The 18,399-nt window shown below is 41.3% G+C and overlaps 1 protein-coding gene across 3 annotated transcripts in view; it reads right to left on the bottom strand.

Annotated features, from left to right (window-relative positions):
• CFAP58 (cilia and flagella associated protein 58) overlaps positions 1-18,399 on the bottom strand; it is a 207,165-nt gene that overhangs the window by 47,617 nt on the left and 141,149 nt on the right. For all 3 annotated transcript variants that reach the window (XM_049856121.1, XM_049856123.1, XM_049856122.1), the window contains 4 exons: positions 17,737-17,877; positions 16,761-16,984; positions 13,995-14,106; positions 11,868-11,972 (listed from right to left, as the gene is read on the bottom strand). In XM_049856121.1, coding sequence (XP_049712078.1) covers positions 11,868-11,972; positions 13,995-14,106; positions 16,761-16,984; positions 17,737-17,877 — 582 coding nt within the window. The remainder of the gene's footprint in view (positions 1-11,867; positions 11,973-13,994; positions 14,107-16,760; positions 16,985-17,736; positions 17,878-18,399) is intronic.

Here is an 18,399-nt window from a genome sequence, read left to right as displayed (position 1 = left end):
AAAATTGCACAAAAAATAAGAGAAAGCCATTCCAAAAAAGAAATGACATTTTACATCTCCAAAAGTAAGAAAGGACTGAAAGATAAAACTAGCTTTATGCTATACAGTCTTTCTCATGTTCTTTTCGTCACAGCCCATATGTAAGAACATACAGATTGTCCCAGTGCTCAGATCAGCATTTAGGGGACTGCGCATTGCTGTGGTATCCTAAGATCACGAGCAAGCTGCCCCTCTTAGAGTTAACCCTAAGGCTATCTCAGACAAACCAAGCAGAGAGAGGTACAAAGCATCCCACAGACAGGCCACATGAACGTAGGCACATCACTGTTATAGCCACCATTAGCATTCTGCTTTCTGAACAATCCATCCCCAACTGCTCCTTCCATCCTCCCTGACAAGTGAAGACCACGTGCAGGAAAGCAGGCATCCCCCAATTAGCCCCAGGAAGTGGTGGTGGCAGAGAAGGCATCCCACAAGGAACATGCTGGGAAAGAATCCTCCGCCACCATTTCCAACACTTTAAATATGCCTTGATGAGAAGGCTTTGCAGAAGGTAATTTTCCTTCTCATACTGTTCTTCTTCCCATTGATTTTCAGAACAGAACAAAAACCCACAGACAGACTTCTGTTGAAGGCTTCAGCTTTCACTGTGGCTTTCAATCCTGAACAGAACCTCTAGTGAGGGAGTATCTTCAAGAATTTCAGCTCAGCTTTGAGGAGGACAATCCTCTAACAGAAAAAAAAAAAAGTAGGAATTATGTTTAGCGTAGGCTACACTACCAGAGACTTGGGCACACTATTAGAATTCTGCCTTCCAAATCTTAGTGCAGTTCTTTGATAACTGAACAACTACAGAATTTTTTGGCGAGGAAAGAGGGGAAAGTAGTCATGGAAATGAAATGTTTGCTGGCTGTACTGGGAGGCCATCTAGAACAGTAGTCAGTAGTTCTGTTTTAGATTACCATGTCAAGGGTTTATAAGAGGGGCCAGCAAACTTTTACTGTAAAGGGCCAGATGGTAATTTCTTTAGGCTTTGTGGGCCATAGGCTCTAACGCAACTACTCAGCTCTGCCGTGGCTGCATGAAAGCAGCCATGGACAATACATGAGCAAATGAGCATGGCTGTGTGTCAATAAATTTTATTTACAGACACTGAAATTTGAATTTCATATAATTCTGCCATGGCACAAACATATTACTGTTCTTCTGATTTTTTTTAACAAGTTAAAAATGTAAACATCTAGTGGAATAATTTGGAAATAAACTGTCTTAGTTATCTAGTACCGCTATAACAGAAATACCATGAGTGCGTGGCTTTAACAAACAGAAATTTATTTTCTCACCGTTTAGGAGGCTAGATGCCCAAATTGAGGGTGTCAGCTCTAGGAGAAGGCTTTCTCTCTCTGCTGGCTCTGGGGGAAGTTCCTTGTCTCTTTCCAGCTTTTTTTCTTCGTTCCTTAGAGATCTCATGTAGCCTGGCATCTCTTTCCCCATCTCTGCTTGCTTGGTTGCTTGCTCAACGTGCTCTTTTATATTTCAGAAGAGATTGATTTAAGACACACCCTACACAAATACTGCCTGATTAACATAACAAAGAAACCCCATTCCTACATGGGATTATTACCACAGGTATAGGGGTTAGGATTTATAACACACATTTTGGGGGAACACTATTCAATCTATAAAATGGATATCGATGATGACTGTACGTAATGAACGTAATCAATGTCCCTGAATTGTACATGCAAAAATGTTGAATTGGCAAATGTTTTGTTATATGTATTTTTACCACAATAAAACAATTAAAAAATTTTTTTTTAATGTAAACATTATCTTAGCTTGCAGGATACAAAAACAGGTGTCGAGCCAGATCTGGCCCACCAGGAGCCACAGTTTACTAGTCCCTGGTTTATAATCCCAGTCCTGGCATTTCTTAGCTATAAACTTTTTGGTATATTCTGTCTGGAAGCCTCAGTCCTTTCCTCTGTAAAATGGCAACCATGACAGCATCGACCTCATCAGGCTTTCCTGAGATGCAGTGAAAACAAAACGCTCAGCATAGGCTGGGCATATACTAAGCATTCAATAAAGCTGAGTTGTTACTGCTATTTCCCTCTACTCTTCAAACGCTCTGCAGCTTCTGCCCAATTCATCCAGCCTACCATCAAACAGGATCAAGAATTTTCATGCCTCTATCAACAAAGAGACATTCTAGATTTTTCATATTAACATCCACAGACTTCAAAATGCCTCAGACCCTGGATGTGCTCATTTGTTAGTTTCCTCCTAGATACTCTCAGTCCCTGGATTTCAAGAGCCGAGGACCAGGGTGTGAGGTTATGCTGCTCCAAACTACAAATAATGCTATTTTCTGCACACGGGCCAAGGCTCAAGCAATACGTAAGTGCTTTCCCTTACTCTTCGCAACAACCAAAGAGGATGCTGGTAAGATGATGAGATACAGGTTTCAGAGATGGAAAAGGAAGTGTAGGAAGGTAAAGTAACTAGACAAGGCCACCTGCCTAGTAACCAGATGTGGAGTTCCATCTCTGGCCTGCTGGCGACAGGGCTCTTACTTTGAGCAGCAAGATCTACCACAAAGAAAGGGGTGGCCATCCTCCAGGCACCCCCTCCAAGAATCTCAGACTAAAAGGTATCCTGAGTGCCTAAGGAAATTGTTAAAATGCAAGTTCTGATTCATTAGGCCTGCGGTGGTCCCAAGATTTTGCATTTCTAACAAGCTCCCAGGTGATGCTAGGCCACACTTTGCCTAGCAAGGTTCTAGGTGCAGTGAGAAATGTGATTTTCTCCACGATTGACCAAGGCAGTCTGCCCATGATGAATTGATGACCGTGCTGTTCCCATACCGCATGCCATGGTGGTGTCACAGAGCCTTCAGAGCCAGACCGCCAAGGTTCCGCTCAGCACCCGACCTGTGCCAGCCCTGGGGCCTGGGGCAAATCACTCAACATTTCTGTGTCTCTTAGTTCCTTGTCTATAAAGGGCAACAGTAATAGTTCTTATAGGATTGTGATGATGATGAAATGATGTGATACATATGTGAAGCATTTTGGAGCAATGTCTGACACAGTAAGCATTCAATAAATATAATTAGGAGATGAAGAAAAACGAAGACCGTTACCAAAGAATTATCCAAAAATGTGCCATCTAAGGCTTGTTCCCCCTGAATAGCTAAGAATTTGTGCAGAACCATTCAAACCCTGACATCATGCAAGCCATTGTACAGTTAAGTAAGCCAGACTTCCATCCAGTCAATCATAAAATTAAATTAGAAAGTTCACCTTGAAAGGGTAGGACCCAGATGCCAACAGAGGAGCAGAGATTTCCAGTTGAGTTCATCGTTTATTTATCTGAGGAATATACCCCTTCCCTGGGCCCCTAGGCATACGCAAAAGAAACGATCAAGAATGCATGTAACAATTTTCTAGAGCAACACGAATCCAAACTCCACCAACGCAGCTTTCTCACTTAGATCATTTCAGTGTATCACTGTGCATTAGTTAGTAAGCTTCCATGAACACAAGCCCTGGAAGTAATTAACTCTACTTGTCACCACTTCTACATAGTAAGGGAAGTGCTTCTGTTTTCTCATCTCTAAAATGCATGTTCTGGGCAGAATAATCCAGTGTTCACATTCTAGCAGGCCAAGTTTGGTTCCTTTCCCCCAAATCGCACACCTCCCCAGGTGAATCACACATCATTCCACCCCACCATCTCTTGTGTCCTGACCACCATCCCCTAATGTCTGTGCATAGTGAAACACAGTGCCTGGCACACCGTAAGCACTCAGTAGGGGATGGCTGTGATTAGAATAAGATTGGGGCACATCTTTGAAGTGAATTACAGTATGGCCGTGTCATCTGGTAGTTGGATATGAACCGAAATGGCAGTAGTGGGTGGATTGTTTAAAGGCCCAAAGGGAACCTGGCTGGGAAAGGACCATTGCATTTTCTAAAGCTCGATTGGTAATTTGCAACTCAGAAAAGTAGGTAAGGGAGTAGGTGACTGGGACGAAAGGGGTCTACTGTTTGGTAGTCAGGAAACCTGATCTTATGTAGCAGACACTTGGGGTGCCCTGCGCCTCACGCTCTCAGCCCACCTCTAAATTTCAGCTGTAGCTGAAATGCCTAGTTGCTGTCAGGGCCATTAGCTCCTGGACACCCTAGCAGCTCCCCACCCCAAGTGCATATGGAGTCTGTTTTTCTGCTTCAGGGAAGATCTTCCTCTGAAGTGGGAGTAGAGAAAGTAAAACCCCCTCAATCTGTGTTCACAACAGATTGGACTTGGTGGGGGCAGTGGGTATGCCCTCAGGGGCAACTCTCAACCAACAGGGAATGGGAATTGATGACCCAATGTCCCAACCTCCCTTCCCTGGACAGGACAATTCTGCAGTGGTTCCTATATAGTCTCCAGAGGAGCCCCAGTGGCACTGGGACTCAGATGTCCACAGTGGTAACCAGCTCTCTACCCTCTCTTTACAGGCTTTTTCTCCTTCCTTGACTCCCTCACCTGCTTCCTCACTCCAGCTTCCTGGGACCACCTCCTACCTCCAAAACTATCAGGACCCAAGCCCTTGTCTCAGTCTCTGATTTGGGGGCCAAACGGAGACACTGACTGCTCCAAAGTCTTGTTCAGCATCCCATACCATCCTGTACAGAATCATAGCCCTTGTCATGCTGCCCTGTGGTTGCAGAACTAGGAGGTCCTTCAAGGGTGGGACCAAGCCCATCCCATTCACCTGGAATCTTTGGCACCTGGTACATCCTGGCACACTGGTGGTGCTCAGAAACTGCTTGCTGAGCAGATGCTGTCAATGCAGGGCGTTTCTGCCTACCCGTGCATCCAAATGGGAGGCAAACTTTAGCCTTTTTACCAGTCAAGAAAGTCCTTTTATGTTTTAGAAAAGTTGTAAAATAAAACTAAGGCAGAGTGATTATCAGCATTATTAGAAAAGACACCTTAAGTATGCCCATCTTCCTTTAAGCCCACCCACCGCTACCCCACAGAATACACCCCAGGCATCTCTACCTCTTTGCTTGCCTCCTTTGAGGAACCCAGCATCATTCACCTCTGATCATCCATCACTGCCTTTATCGCCTGCAGCCTCCTCCTCCTCCCTCCCTCCCCATCTCCTCTTTCTCTTTTGATTCCTGGGCTCCTCACACTTCCAGCAAGGAATCATTAACAAAGAACTACATCAAAGACATTAAGTAAAGCTGATGGTGTGGCTGCTGTACCTTTAAACCGTTTTTCTCCCCCAGGCCTTGAAGCTACAGGTTGCAAACTAGCCACCTCTGTACTGAGAGGCCCAGGCATGTTCTTAAGGTTTTCCAATTCACTGTCAATATTTAAAACTCAGTAAATTGAACAGAAACGTCCACGTTTCCAGCTATTCTTGAAAAATTGAAGATTTGACGACCTGAGCCTGCAGTTAGCTGGGGTGGTGTTAGCTGCTTTCTAGAGATGAGACATGCAGCCCTCCTGAGCTGAAGTCCCCACCACTCCCTTTTCTTCTGACTCTGAGGTCTCTGGCAGTTACCATTAATGATCGTGATACACAAAGTCCACTTGCTTTTCCTGCCTGGCCCTGAGGGTGGGTGCATTTGAGCTTACAACCCCTGATTTAAGCACACGGGGCGGGGCGGGGGGGAGTCCCAGATGCTGTGACTGTTCCTTGTGTTTTCAGTGCCTCTAGCAAAAGTTTACAACTCCTAACTCTACTGCCATGACACCATATGCCCATTATTGGGAACCCCCTCTTGATGATGGTGATGGCAATGATGTAATGATATCCAGGTAACGGGGAGCAGTTGCTTGTGCCACTTGTGCCTGCCTGATCCTACAGATGCCTTTATTTCTTTAAAGAAGTCATTAATACTGAAGAATTTAGAAGGGGTGACGAACAAATGGAGCAAGAGCAGAGAGGCAGCCACCGGCAGGCACAACCTCACATATGTTTCCATTGCCCTTGTTTCATTTAAGGGGCTGCATGGTGGGCAAAAGAAAAAGACATTCTTCCCATACAAGGCTTAGGGTCCAATTCTGGCAAGAATACACACTTCTTCATCTTACCACTGAAGCTATAAAGTCAGGCTCACTAACCACTTTCATGTTAACCCCGAGCAAGGGGAGAACTTTGAGCATACCTATATGAATGTCCGCTTCAGCACACAAAAAGGACACTGACAGTTTGCATCGACTTTATAGATCCATAAACCCACAGTAAATTCCAGACTATTGCAAAGTTAGTAGTTAATAACAAAAAAAGCAAAGGTTACAGGAAGAATAATTCCCATGGCCTCTCAGAGCTCAAAGACAGAACTTAAATGACTGTGAGACACCACTTGCTGAAGGACGACCATTCTCCCCACATTTAACCAATCAGCAAAGATTTAACTCGTGCTGACTGTGGGCAAGGAACCAGGGGTGTAGTGATCTACAAGACACACACAGACCCTGTGCCTTTGTGAAGCTTATGGTCTAGCAGAAAGAGTTATTAAACACACATCATTACTTAAGTAATTGCAGGTATGATGAGTGGTATGAAATTGAAGTCAAAGTTTGGGAACATGTACCAGGAGACCTAACCTCACCAGAGGGGTAAAAGGGCTTTCCTGAAAAAGAAGCATTTAAGCTAAGACTTAAAGGGTGGGTAAGAGTTTCCCAGGCAGGATGTTGTCCAGTCTTATTGAGCACTTACTATGTGCCTTTAACTGTGTCAGCATGGGGGTTAGAGAGATGAATTATGAAGTACCTTTCCTCAAAGATCTTACAACCTAGCAGTGGTGGGGGGAGATTTCCATCATATCTGCTGCTTGGAAATAATTGGGCCACTTCACCATCACGTAACAGATTAAATAGTCATCAGTTAAAAATTGTGCTGATTCTCAGCAGAATTCAACCAAAAATCTTCCTAATTGCAAAATGTTCTGTTGTGAGTACAGTGAACTTCTCTAATAATTTAAGAAAACAGAAGATATTGACAAACTGTCAAATCCTGTGGAGCACCTGGTGCTTTACCAAGATAACAAGGCTGGTTGTCTGGGGAAATGCAAGCTGCGGGAAGAAACTCACAGCAGGCATAGAGCAGCTCAACCATCAAAAGAAAGGCTAAAGAAGGAATTACGTAAAGGGGATCAGGACAGGATATTAAACTCTGGAGGCTGGAAAAACTGCTTGGTGATTGATAATACTAATAGTCATCATCATAATATTATTAATCATCATCAGAATAATGATAACGATGGACAACCATCTCTAAGCGCTCACATTGAACTAAGCGCTCTGCTAGGCTTTATGTGTTCTTAACACACTTAACTCTGTGAATAGGTACTATTATTGTTCCCATTTTATAGATGAGAAAGCTGGGGATTAGAGCAAATAAGAGATTTCTGTATGTGGCAACATGGCAGAATAAATAACCTGAAAACTAACCTCTATAAAGCATTAGACAGGCTGGGAAAAAAAAACATGTATTCTTTTCATCACAAAGTGACATTTGCAAGTAGTTTGATCACAAGTGCCAAAATCAAAGGGTGAACTGCGCATTAGAGCAGTAAATAGATATTGCAGCTATCCACAAGGAGGGGAAAGGCTGGGTGCTGGGATTTTAACAGTTAGAAAGGGACAAAAGATGAGGTTCTGAGCCTGTGTAAAGTGGGTAGCTGGTACTGAGACTCCTTTACATAAAGTTAGGGACTTAGAAGAGTTATTCTTGGTTAAGAAGTAAAACAAATAAAAATCCATCCACTGAAACAGGAAGGCCACGAGGAAATCCAATTGTCTCACCTTGTCTCTGGGGGGAAGAAAACTAGCTCCCCTGAGAATTTGCAGCGTGGGTATTCCCTTACAAGAGTCTGAGGTTTCAAACTGTGTTAACCAAGTGGCCCAGGAAGCCCAAAGGTGAGAATTTAACACAAAAAATGATCCCAAGCAAGCAATATCTTGTGGGATACCTGGCAGAAAAAATGAAGGGACACACCTTTAACCTAGACCATTCTCACATCCCATAAATAAAGTCCTTCTGAAAATGAGTTCATAATCCAAAATTACAAAACACAAAAGGAAGAAATCCATCACAAATGAAAGTCAGTAATAACAACAAACAGGAAAGATCCCCCAAACCTTCAAGTAATAGAAATAATCAGGTAAAGACTATAAAAGAACAGTGTTTAAATTAATTGAAGACATAAAGGAAGGAATAAAAACATGACAAAAAGATCAAGACACTATCAACAAAGACAATGTATGTGTGACAAAAAAACTCTGGAAAAGTAAAATCATTGGAAATTAAAAGCTCAATAGATTGGCTATTAGCAGATAAGCATAGCTCAAGAGAGAATTGGTGAACAAGAAGATAAGCTGAGAAAATGTAGCACAAAGAGATAAAGAGAAGAAAAATATCAAAGAGGCCATTAGATAAGGAAGAAGGTATAAGTAAGTCCAACATACATCTAATAGGAATTACAGAATGAGTGAATAGAGGCTAAAGAAGAGGCTATTTGAAGATACACAAATCCTCAGATTCTGGAAATACAGTGAGTCCTAAGCATGATAAGTAAAGATAAAGGCATACCTATACACACTGTGTTGAAATCCAGAACATAGAAAACAAAGAAAAGCTTTACGATCAAACAGAATAAAAGGTAAGTTACCAAAAAAGGAGCAATAATAATTGGACTGACAGTTGACTTCTCAATAGCATCACTAGAAGCTAGGACACAAAGTACTCATGTCTTCAAAGTGCAAATAGAAAATAAGATTCTACACCAATCATTTATGAGTAAGGGCAAAACAAAAACATTTCAGATAAGCAAAGGAACATGTTAACCATTGAAAAAACCATCACCTAAAGAACTAAGAAAGGATGCACTTCACAATGAAGGAGAATGAACCAAGATGGAAGGAACAGAAACTAGGAAGAAATAGAAAACAAAAGAACTAGCAAATACCTGGGTAAATCTAAATAAATAACGATGAGGATGATCAACGTTGAGAGGATTGAAGTGATTGGAGTGATTAAAAAACCCCAAGCCCTTGTATTGTTTGTAAAGATGATAAGATACTGAGCAACTTTAGATTTGATGCCCACTATGCATATTAAAATGCTAGTGGAATCCAGGGTGTGTGTGTGTGTGTGTGTATTGCCTTGGGTGGTAGTAACTGTTCAGAATACAGAAAAAAGGGAAAAGGGAGTGGCAGGGGGACGTGACTGGTAAAGGGAAAGAAGAGGAAATAAAACTCAGTTCAAAAGAAAGTGGACATTGATTTTTTTAAGCATTAAAAAAAATCAAGGTAAATAATACAAAATAAGAAGATGTAAATAAACCAAAATTTATCAATAAACACAAATGATTAAACGTACCAGTCAAAAGATAAAGATAGTCAGAACAGATTTTTTTAAATTACAAGATAACCCATCTAAATTACAAGAACACCGTAAGTTTGAAAGTAAAAGTATAAAAAAAATTATTTTAAAAAACCCCAGCTGGTAGAGCTTTATTAATATGAGACAAATTTGTGAAAAAAAAAAAAGAAAAAATTATTATTAAGTGTTGAGGAGGGCCACTACATAATATTAAAGGAAAATAGCATCAGGAAGAAATAAAGAGTGTAAATTTTTACTTATCTATTAACATAGTCTAAAATACACTTAAAGCAAAAGAAAAGAACTACAAAAGAACTGAACAAATCTCCATACTTTTATCAGATGAATCAAAACTTAGGACTGGTATAGTCTGAACAACAAATTACCAAGGCTGGCCTAATAAACACACATAGAACCCCGAACCCTGAACGTTTAGAGTGCCTATCCTTTTCAAACACATACGCATCATTTACAAAAAAACTATTGGTTAGTCACAAAGCAAGTCTCAAAAATTTCTTAAGAACCACTACAATACAGTCCTCAGTGCAAAAAAGTAAGAAATCACTAACTGAAAGACACCTGAAATACCTATACATTTGGAAATGTGAAGATGCACCTTTAATTACCACAGGCGAAATAGTGCTAATGTTTGAGATTTCTAACTACTGGAAAATACTAAAAATAGAAAATATTTATAAAACATGGAAATGGAAATACCCATATCAAAACCTGTGGAAATAACTTTTAAAAAGTTATTACAGGACATTTTACCACCTTTAATGCCTCTATTAGAAAACCGAACATTAACGAGCTAAGCATCAATCTCAAAAAGTAGAAAAAGAGTAAATCCAAAGTACATAGAAGGAAGGAAATAATAAAGTTAGAGCTATCAAAAAAATATAAAACAAACTTGCAATATAGAGGTTTCATAAAAAGCAAAATCCAGGTCTTTAAAAACTAATTAAGTGATAATCGCAGGAGAGGCAGAGTAGTGAAGTGGTATAGACTGTACAGGCTCTGGAGCCGACTGCCTGGCTGAGTCCCAGCCCTGCCACTTACCACCTGTATGGTCTTGGGTAAGTGACCTGTGGCTGTCATTGCTGCAGTCACAGCTCAACCCCTGGACTTCTGGACCCCTGTGCCCATACACTAATTGGTTATCCTTACAACATGATGTACAAAAATTGTGTACTCTGCCCAGAGTACATCCCTCCCATATGAAAACGGGTGTTATAATCCCCATTTCGCAGATGTGGAAACTGAGATCTTTGAAGGTATCAAGTTTTGGACCTGTGATTCAAGACCAAATCTTTCCAACACCAAAGTCTGCCCTCAACCACCACGCTCGCCCACATGAAAAGAGGAAAATCCCTGTTGGCTGCACAGTAGTATTGCTCTGGAAAGCTTTTTACTGTACACCCACCTCCAGGGAAAATATCTGTTAAGGCAGCATGTAAAACATAAGGGGCAGCAAAACCCTGCTCAGCAAGTTCATACTCCTCTCCTACTGGTAACCCAGCAGTTAAGATTATAGTCTTTGGAATCAGAAAGAAGAATTGCTGATGTTTATTAGACACTTACTTTGTCCTGAGCATAATGCTAAGATCTTTCATTCTTCACAATATCCCTTTTCACATGCTGTATCATTGTCCCATAATACAGATTTAGAATCTAACGTGCAGAAATGTTAAACTCACTAGCTACAAATTGGCAGAGGCAGGATTCCAACCCGCGCCAACCAACATCAGAGCTTCCAATCTTATCCACACTAAACTCCTGGTCCTCAACTGCCTCAGCCATCGATGGGGGATAACAATACCCATCCCCTAAATTATGAAATGAGACAAGGTAGATAAAGCCCCCAGCAGAGTACTTGGCATACAATAAGTGATGATGATGATGATGATGGTGATGGCGATGGTGATGATGATGGAGGAGAAGGAGGAAGTAGCGGTGGTAGAGCTGGTGGTAACGATGATGGTGGTAACAATTCTTACTTGCAAAGATTAAGCCTAAAAGGATCTTACCCTTCCTAACTGCTCCAGACTAACTTACTGCATAAAATCCTCAAAAAGAAATCTTTCCTTCCATTTCAATCACATAAATCTTTAAGTGGCCAGATCACTTGTGCTCAACGTGAGAGCTTATTTTCAAAATCAAAATCACAGCATTTCACATTATACGAAGATATGAAGGAAAGCATTTAAGAGTACCTGACAAAACTGCAGCGATGGGGGTGGGGGAGGAATGCTGACATTATTGGATGCAGTAACTCCAGCCTTGAACTTAATTTTCCAGAATTCTCGAGATAGCGCAGCATAAAAGACCAATTAATCCGGGTGTGTTTGTTTTCTATGTGTGAGTCACGGTTGCCATCTACAGTTAAATATGGGGCATGCAACGCTGCCAAGTAACTGATTCGTTCTAGAACACACAGTCCTGGAGATGCGGTGCTGAGAAACCAAAGTGAAAATGCTACCTGAAGGAGCAGCTCTTTTTCAACCACTTCTTCGGTCTTGCTGATGAGACGCTTTTGCAGGGTGTGAATTTTCTGTATCAGCTCGAAGGTACTGGGGTCACTGGCCTGTCCAAGGGGAAGAAAAATGAAGTAGCCAAGATGTCATCAGTTTCAAAGCACCATGGTCCCTATGTAAAATTACTATTGAAATCTACTGCAAACCTGCAGACCCAATACAGATAGAATCAGAACCCCCCCCAAAAAGTATAATAGATGCGATGGTCATAAATACCTGCCCCCAAAAGAGCAGACTGTAGTTTTCCTGATGTCTCATCTATGGCCCTACCTAGCCAATAAACAGAAAATGAACATGTTTATTCCACCAATTGGAATAATAATGATGATGACAGTTACCACGATGCCTGGTTCTTTGCTACCATGCTAAGTGCTTTTCATACAATGTATTTCAGCCTCATGACAATCCTATGAGACAGTTTTAGTCTTCCCCTTTTACAGATAAGGCACCTGAGGCTCAGAGAAGTTAAGTCATTTAACCAAACTGGGTAAATTGGCATCAAGTCTGAGCTGGATTCAAGCCCAGATATGCCTGGCCCCAGAGCCTCTGGTTCTTAATTGCTATGCTCTGGGGCTTCCCCTACCATCGCCTCTGTTTCAAGGGAATGAGACAGGGTTCCCTAATCCACTCAGCCTTAGGATTCTCCTCTGGTAATTATCAACAAGAAGATTCATTACAGCCAATGACTGGGAAGGTTTCTAGGATGTGGGCTTCGGCTAATAATTGGCAGCAGAACACGACCATGACATTTAGCTCTTAAATGGAGTTATCAATCCATAGGGCTTTGATGCTCTTTCAGTAGCTATCTGTGCACAATTCAAGCACGATCTACAGTTATAAACTGATGATTTGTCCTCTAGACTTTAGCCGAGCTTCACTTTCAACTCTACTGACGTTTTGAATTAATCTAACAGGTAAATATTTTCAACAGCCTCCCAGAGTCTCTGTTTTCTAATTTCCTGCTAGAAATTAACATGGAATTGAACACTTTAAAGATCTTCTTGAAAACACGTAGAATAATGTGACAGTGAACGGCTTTAAAATCTTCAGCTCGACTCCCTCAGACACACCCATATTATTGCTGGTTTAGTGTGCTATACCACTCTGAGCTTTTTAAGAGGAATAAATGAGGGTCCAAAAGGGACAAAAAAATGATATCCCGTTGGGATTAGACTTGATGCGCATCCACTTGGCAGGGCTGGGTGTTGTTAAAATTCAGGCCTCATGTTTACATAACAACTTATGGTGCATTATCCTTAGTGTTTTCTTCATTAGAAGAAAAAAAATTAAAATGAAAAACAAAAACCTACTTGCTTGATTTTTGTTTTTTCCTCTTGTCATGCTCTTTTTTATATCCCATACCTATATTCTCCCCAAAACTCTAATTGTTGCATTTAACAAAGCCCCTTCTGGCACCCACATTGCTGGGTACGACAAAAGGAGATGGCCACCTTTTTCTTGGACAAGCAGAGCTTGTCTTTAACTGTTATCTGCAGTGCTGGTGACAATGTCTGACAGGAAGTCACAAAAGAAAAAATGAAGTTTATTATCCATCACCTACTGATGGAACTTTGGTTGCATTCCCAGATCCTAAGAGAAAGAGTTTGATTAACAAATGCCAGTCCTTCGAAAAGAGGGCTGGTTCTCAAGACCATATTTCCTGCAGGATTGAAAGGATGCCAAGACCAATAGGAAGATGGTAAAGATGCTGGTGACCAATATGGCTAAAGGCAATTCATAATCCAAGGCTAACAGGCAGTCAGAGGACAACTGGTTAGCCAAAAATAACCAAAACAACAAAAATAAATGTCAATCGGTAAGGGCCGTTCATAGCTGCCACTGGATCCTTTTTAGGCAGAAAGGATTTTGTCTGAGACATCTTAAGCAAAGCCTAAGTAAACCATTTGGTTCTGGAACAATCCAACTTACATTTGATACAGCCTGACATTTTAGGTGACAACTGGCATAGAATTAAATAAGACCACACTTCTTACTGTGTTTTAGGTTGGGAATTGTGGGGGCGCAGGGCAGAAGAAATTTGGGCTTGGAAAGAAGGCTCTGCCAGATGTTACCTCAAGCTTCCTCCATCTGTGCACATTCATGGGGTTCTCCAGTTCCTCCTCCAGGGCTCGGCACCGTGTCCTCTCCTTCAGGAATTCCCTTTGCATGTGATAAAGCTCCTGCCTGAATAAGACAAATTTTGTTTGCAAAGAAATGTTCTGCTCATCGGACTATGGTACCTTCAAAAGATTATGTACAGATTAAGTCTTAGATAAAAAAAAAAAAAACTGTTGTCATCAAGTCGATTCTGACTCACAGTGACAGAGTAGAACTGCCCTATAGGGTTTCCAAGGCTGTAAATCTTTATGGCAGCAGACTGTCACAGAGTGATTGGTGGGTTCGAACCGTCAACCTTTCAGTTAGCAATCATTATATCACCGGGTCTCCTAAATCTTAGACCCCAGTAAAACACATTGCCATCGAGTCTTAGATAGAAAGTTGGAATTAGAGAAGCTCAGGGGAATGCTGGGAGTAGCCTCCTAATCTAGCCAAGACACAGATGATATCAATCCTTGCAGAGTTGAAACTTCAGCCTTAGCTTTAAAAAACAACTATGCCAGGGCTCAGAATGCTTCTGGATACTCTAGGAATTTGAGGTGCGTGGAAGGAACAGAGGGGGGCTGACCTAGGAGAGTTTCAGTATTATTTTTTTAATGTTTCTAAATGTCTCTAGCAACAGCAGAAGAGTCTACATTCTCCCCAAGTTCTGGCACCTGACTGCCTGTACTGAGGCTCAGGTGATAACCTGACAATTAGGGCAGTGTGTCTCCACCCTGACTGCACATTACAGTCACCTGGGGAGCTTTGAAACTACCCCTTTGCCTGGACCCAACCCCTAGAGGGATACAGTTTTCATTGGTCTAGCATGGGGCCTGAGCTTTAAGGCATAGAAGTCTTGCAGGTAAATCTAATGGGCGGCCAGGATTGAGAACCACTGAGTTAGAATTTGGGACAATATTTTATTTCATGTTCCACAACTACACAGATGGCTGAAAAAAAGTCCTAAAGAACTAGCTCCGGCTCTAACATACTTCTGAAATCTATGGGAATCTCTAGTTAATAGGTAATGTACTACAGCCATCCTCAGTAGCCTGAGTTTCTGCCACCCCACTAAATGAAAAAGCTTCGTTAGGGGGCGGCGGAGAGGCAAGTACTTGCATTGACATGGGCAATGAGGATATTACTATCCGTCCTCATCTGCTGTGGGTATGCCGATTACTAATACTAAGCCAGCTCTTTTGCTTAATTGCTTCATTTAAACCAATAATACAACTTCACCTCATTAGGAAGACAAACCATTAGAACTAACGGCATGATGTTCACTCAACAGGGAGCTCAGAACAAGCTGCTTAGAATTAAAAGCATATTTTTAACACTTCCATTTTCTAACGTGTCATCAGAAGAGAAGGGCAAGAGTATTAGCTACCATTATAGGTGGCTTATTTTTTACTAGACTCTGGGCTAGACACATTGTTTTCATGTTTAATTTTAACTACAACTCCAAAGCTCAGAGAAGTTTAGTGATCTGCCCAAGGTCACACAGCTTGTATGTGGTAAGGCTGGGACTGGAATTCATGCCTGCTTTTTTTTGTCTCCGATATCATTATTAAACTGCCCTTCCAGTCGTAAGAAAAATAAAGTCTGTTCTCAACAAATAGCAATACTGATCGGGAATAGGTAAAATCTGGTTCTTTGTATGTGTAATAAAGATAACTCAGGGCTGACAAGTTTAGTGATAGTCCTGGAGATCATTCAATAGCTACTTAGAACAAATCCATCTGTCTCCAAAACATCAATCATGATATCTCTAGGTAGTAAAGTTATGAGTAATTTTCTAATACCTCCTTTATATGTTTTCTGCATTTCCCACATTTTCTACAATGCGTCTGTATTACTTTCATTATCTGAAATACAAGCAACTCTTAAAAAGTACATAATGATCCATCCTTGATAGTAACAACCTCAGTATGCCTGAACATGCTCACTAAATCAAAATATCAAAATATTTTCTAATCCAATTAATTTGAGAAGTAGACTCTAACTGTGTAATTGCCCCCAGTTGGTCAAAGATACTATTCACCTATAAGTCTGGGGGGAATAAGGATAGCTACTGAGAAACCACCAAACTTCTTATCTGGTTTCCTGCAATTGCCTGTATATAACATGGTGATGTTTTCCCAAAGGGAAAGCATATCTTGAGTAATTTAAGATGTAAAGAAAGAAGGCGCACTAAGCTAAAGAGAAAGCTGCAGGAGATAAACCAAGAGTGAGATGTAAAAGCTGACCGTCTTCTAAGGAAAGAGTTTGCAAACAGTGATAAAATTAAATTTTTCACCTCCTTCCATTCTGTACATAATTCTAAGAAAAAATGTGCAAACGTTACCAAGATTAAATTTAAATACTGATGCTCCATGTCTTGCATACTGCTTTATTAAAGAAATTCTAAAGAGCTCAGTGGGGGAAAAAATATTTTCTGAATTGTAACTAGTTTGTGTTTGGGATTTGACTTAAAATTTCTTTTTCAAAATCCAGAATAGAGTTTTTAAAAATCTTTGTGCACTCACTTATTCCCACCTGGAAGGAAACTTGTTCATATTTGCGACATTGCATGAACACAATGCAGATTCTGTCCTCATTTGCTAATGATTTCATCCTGTAAAAATTATTTTATACAACTTGATAAAGACCTTCTCTGACCGACAAGCGTGAAAAGGAAGGTTATTTCAAGAGCTCCAAGCAGACCACTGAGCCCTCAGCCCTGCGGCGCCTCCTTTTACCTGAGTTCATCCACGTTAGCCACACTCCTGGCAAGAATCCCCTTTTCCCTGCGAAGCTTCTTGATCTCGAGTTTGAGGATTCTCATGTCCTCCACCCTCTGGTTGTACTGGCTCTCGCCTTTGTTCAGCACCGACTGTTGGATCTTGATCTTCTCATAGAGCAAAGCTAACTCATCGTTGCGCCGAACAAGCTGAGACCCCAGGATATCCCTCTCACTGATCACCTAGAAAGGTAAGGAAGAACGTGGCCACCAGGAAAATGTCACTCACTGACCAAAAGTCTCATTTTTCTTTAAGGCAGCAGCATTCGTCCATAAGTCCAGGCACCATGTGGACAGGCACTGGAAATAGCCTACTAGACAATAAACACAGGACTCCTATCAGAGTTTACAGTCGCATTGGAAAGAGAGTTGGACAAATATTCCAGAGTTCCTAGCTTTGGCCCCTGAGTGTGTTGTTCTGATTGTTGGTTTTCTAGCATATTATTTTTACAATGTTTCAATTTGAATGACTTTATGGTGGGCTAGCTCTTGCCAAGTTGTACAACTTCATACTGTCTTGCACTGGCAAACTTTTCTTTTGTTTTTTTTTAACTTGCCAGGTCCTTGAAAGCATTTGAGTTTCTAACCGTCAAATTATAAATTTGAGATTCTAACTCCCAAATTATCTAATTATTAATTATAAGTCTATCTGAGCAATTATATTACACTAGAATATAAGCTCCTTGAGGACACGGACCTTGTTGTCTTGTTCGCCATGTATGCCCCATGTCCACAGCAGTGACTGATGCATGGTGAGTGCTCATAAATATGAGCTGAATAAATGAATGAATATTTCATAATTAACTGGTAAGAGCTAGGCCTCTGCTGCTATTCTTCCAATAGCACCGGATGGAAGTACTTAGATAGGAATGAGGATTCGTAAAGACGTGACTCAAACACTTGCAACTGCTGAGAAGGTCTGCAGGTGTTCTCACCTGGTCTAACTCCTTCTTCTGTCTCAGCCTCTCCCCATCGGCCTCCGCAATGATTCGCAGGAGTTTCCTCTCTTCTGCTTCTTGCTTTTCAATGAAGTGTTTGGTCTCCAGGGCTTGTTGTCTCAGCTTCTGTAGCTCGGCCTGACAAAGAGTGAAAGATACAGACAAATCTCACTTGGTAACAGCACAAACCAGGACTGCAGGGCCTGGATTTCCATAATACAGTTGTGCTTCTTATACTTCCCTCTGATGTTTCATTTAACACGGTTTGATCACTCTCACGAAAAAAAAAACAACCTTCACACACACACACACACACACACACACGCCTGTAAAGAAACGGCAATGCAAATTATGATGATCACGCTAATCTATGAGTTGTGCCCTTGAGGGATTTCTATCATTTGTCTGTATCTGTATAGCAGGGGCTTCATTGGTATTCAACAGCACTTCATCTCTTACCAGCTAAACCCCCAGGAGAATGCACAAAGAATAGCGCAGAGGAGAACGTGGGGTGAGGATAGCTCCTATAATGGCCCTAACACCACCAGCACGTGAACTGCAGAGATAAAGTCCACTGCAAGCAAAAATCAGTCAAAGGCAGCAACTAAGTTATCTGTCTTCCAAAACATTCTAATGGAACACGTCAGGTTATAAAAGGTA

The sequence above is a fragment of the Elephas maximus genome, chromosome 16 (genome assembly GCF_024166365.1).
Source record: "Elephas maximus indicus isolate mEleMax1 chromosome 16, mEleMax1 primary haplotype, whole genome shotgun sequence".
Lineage (NCBI taxonomy): Eukaryota > Metazoa > Chordata > Mammalia > Proboscidea > Elephantidae > Elephas > Elephas maximus.
The sequence above is the reverse complement of the archived record's forward strand: the minus strand, read 5'-3'. Positions and strand labels throughout refer to the sequence as shown.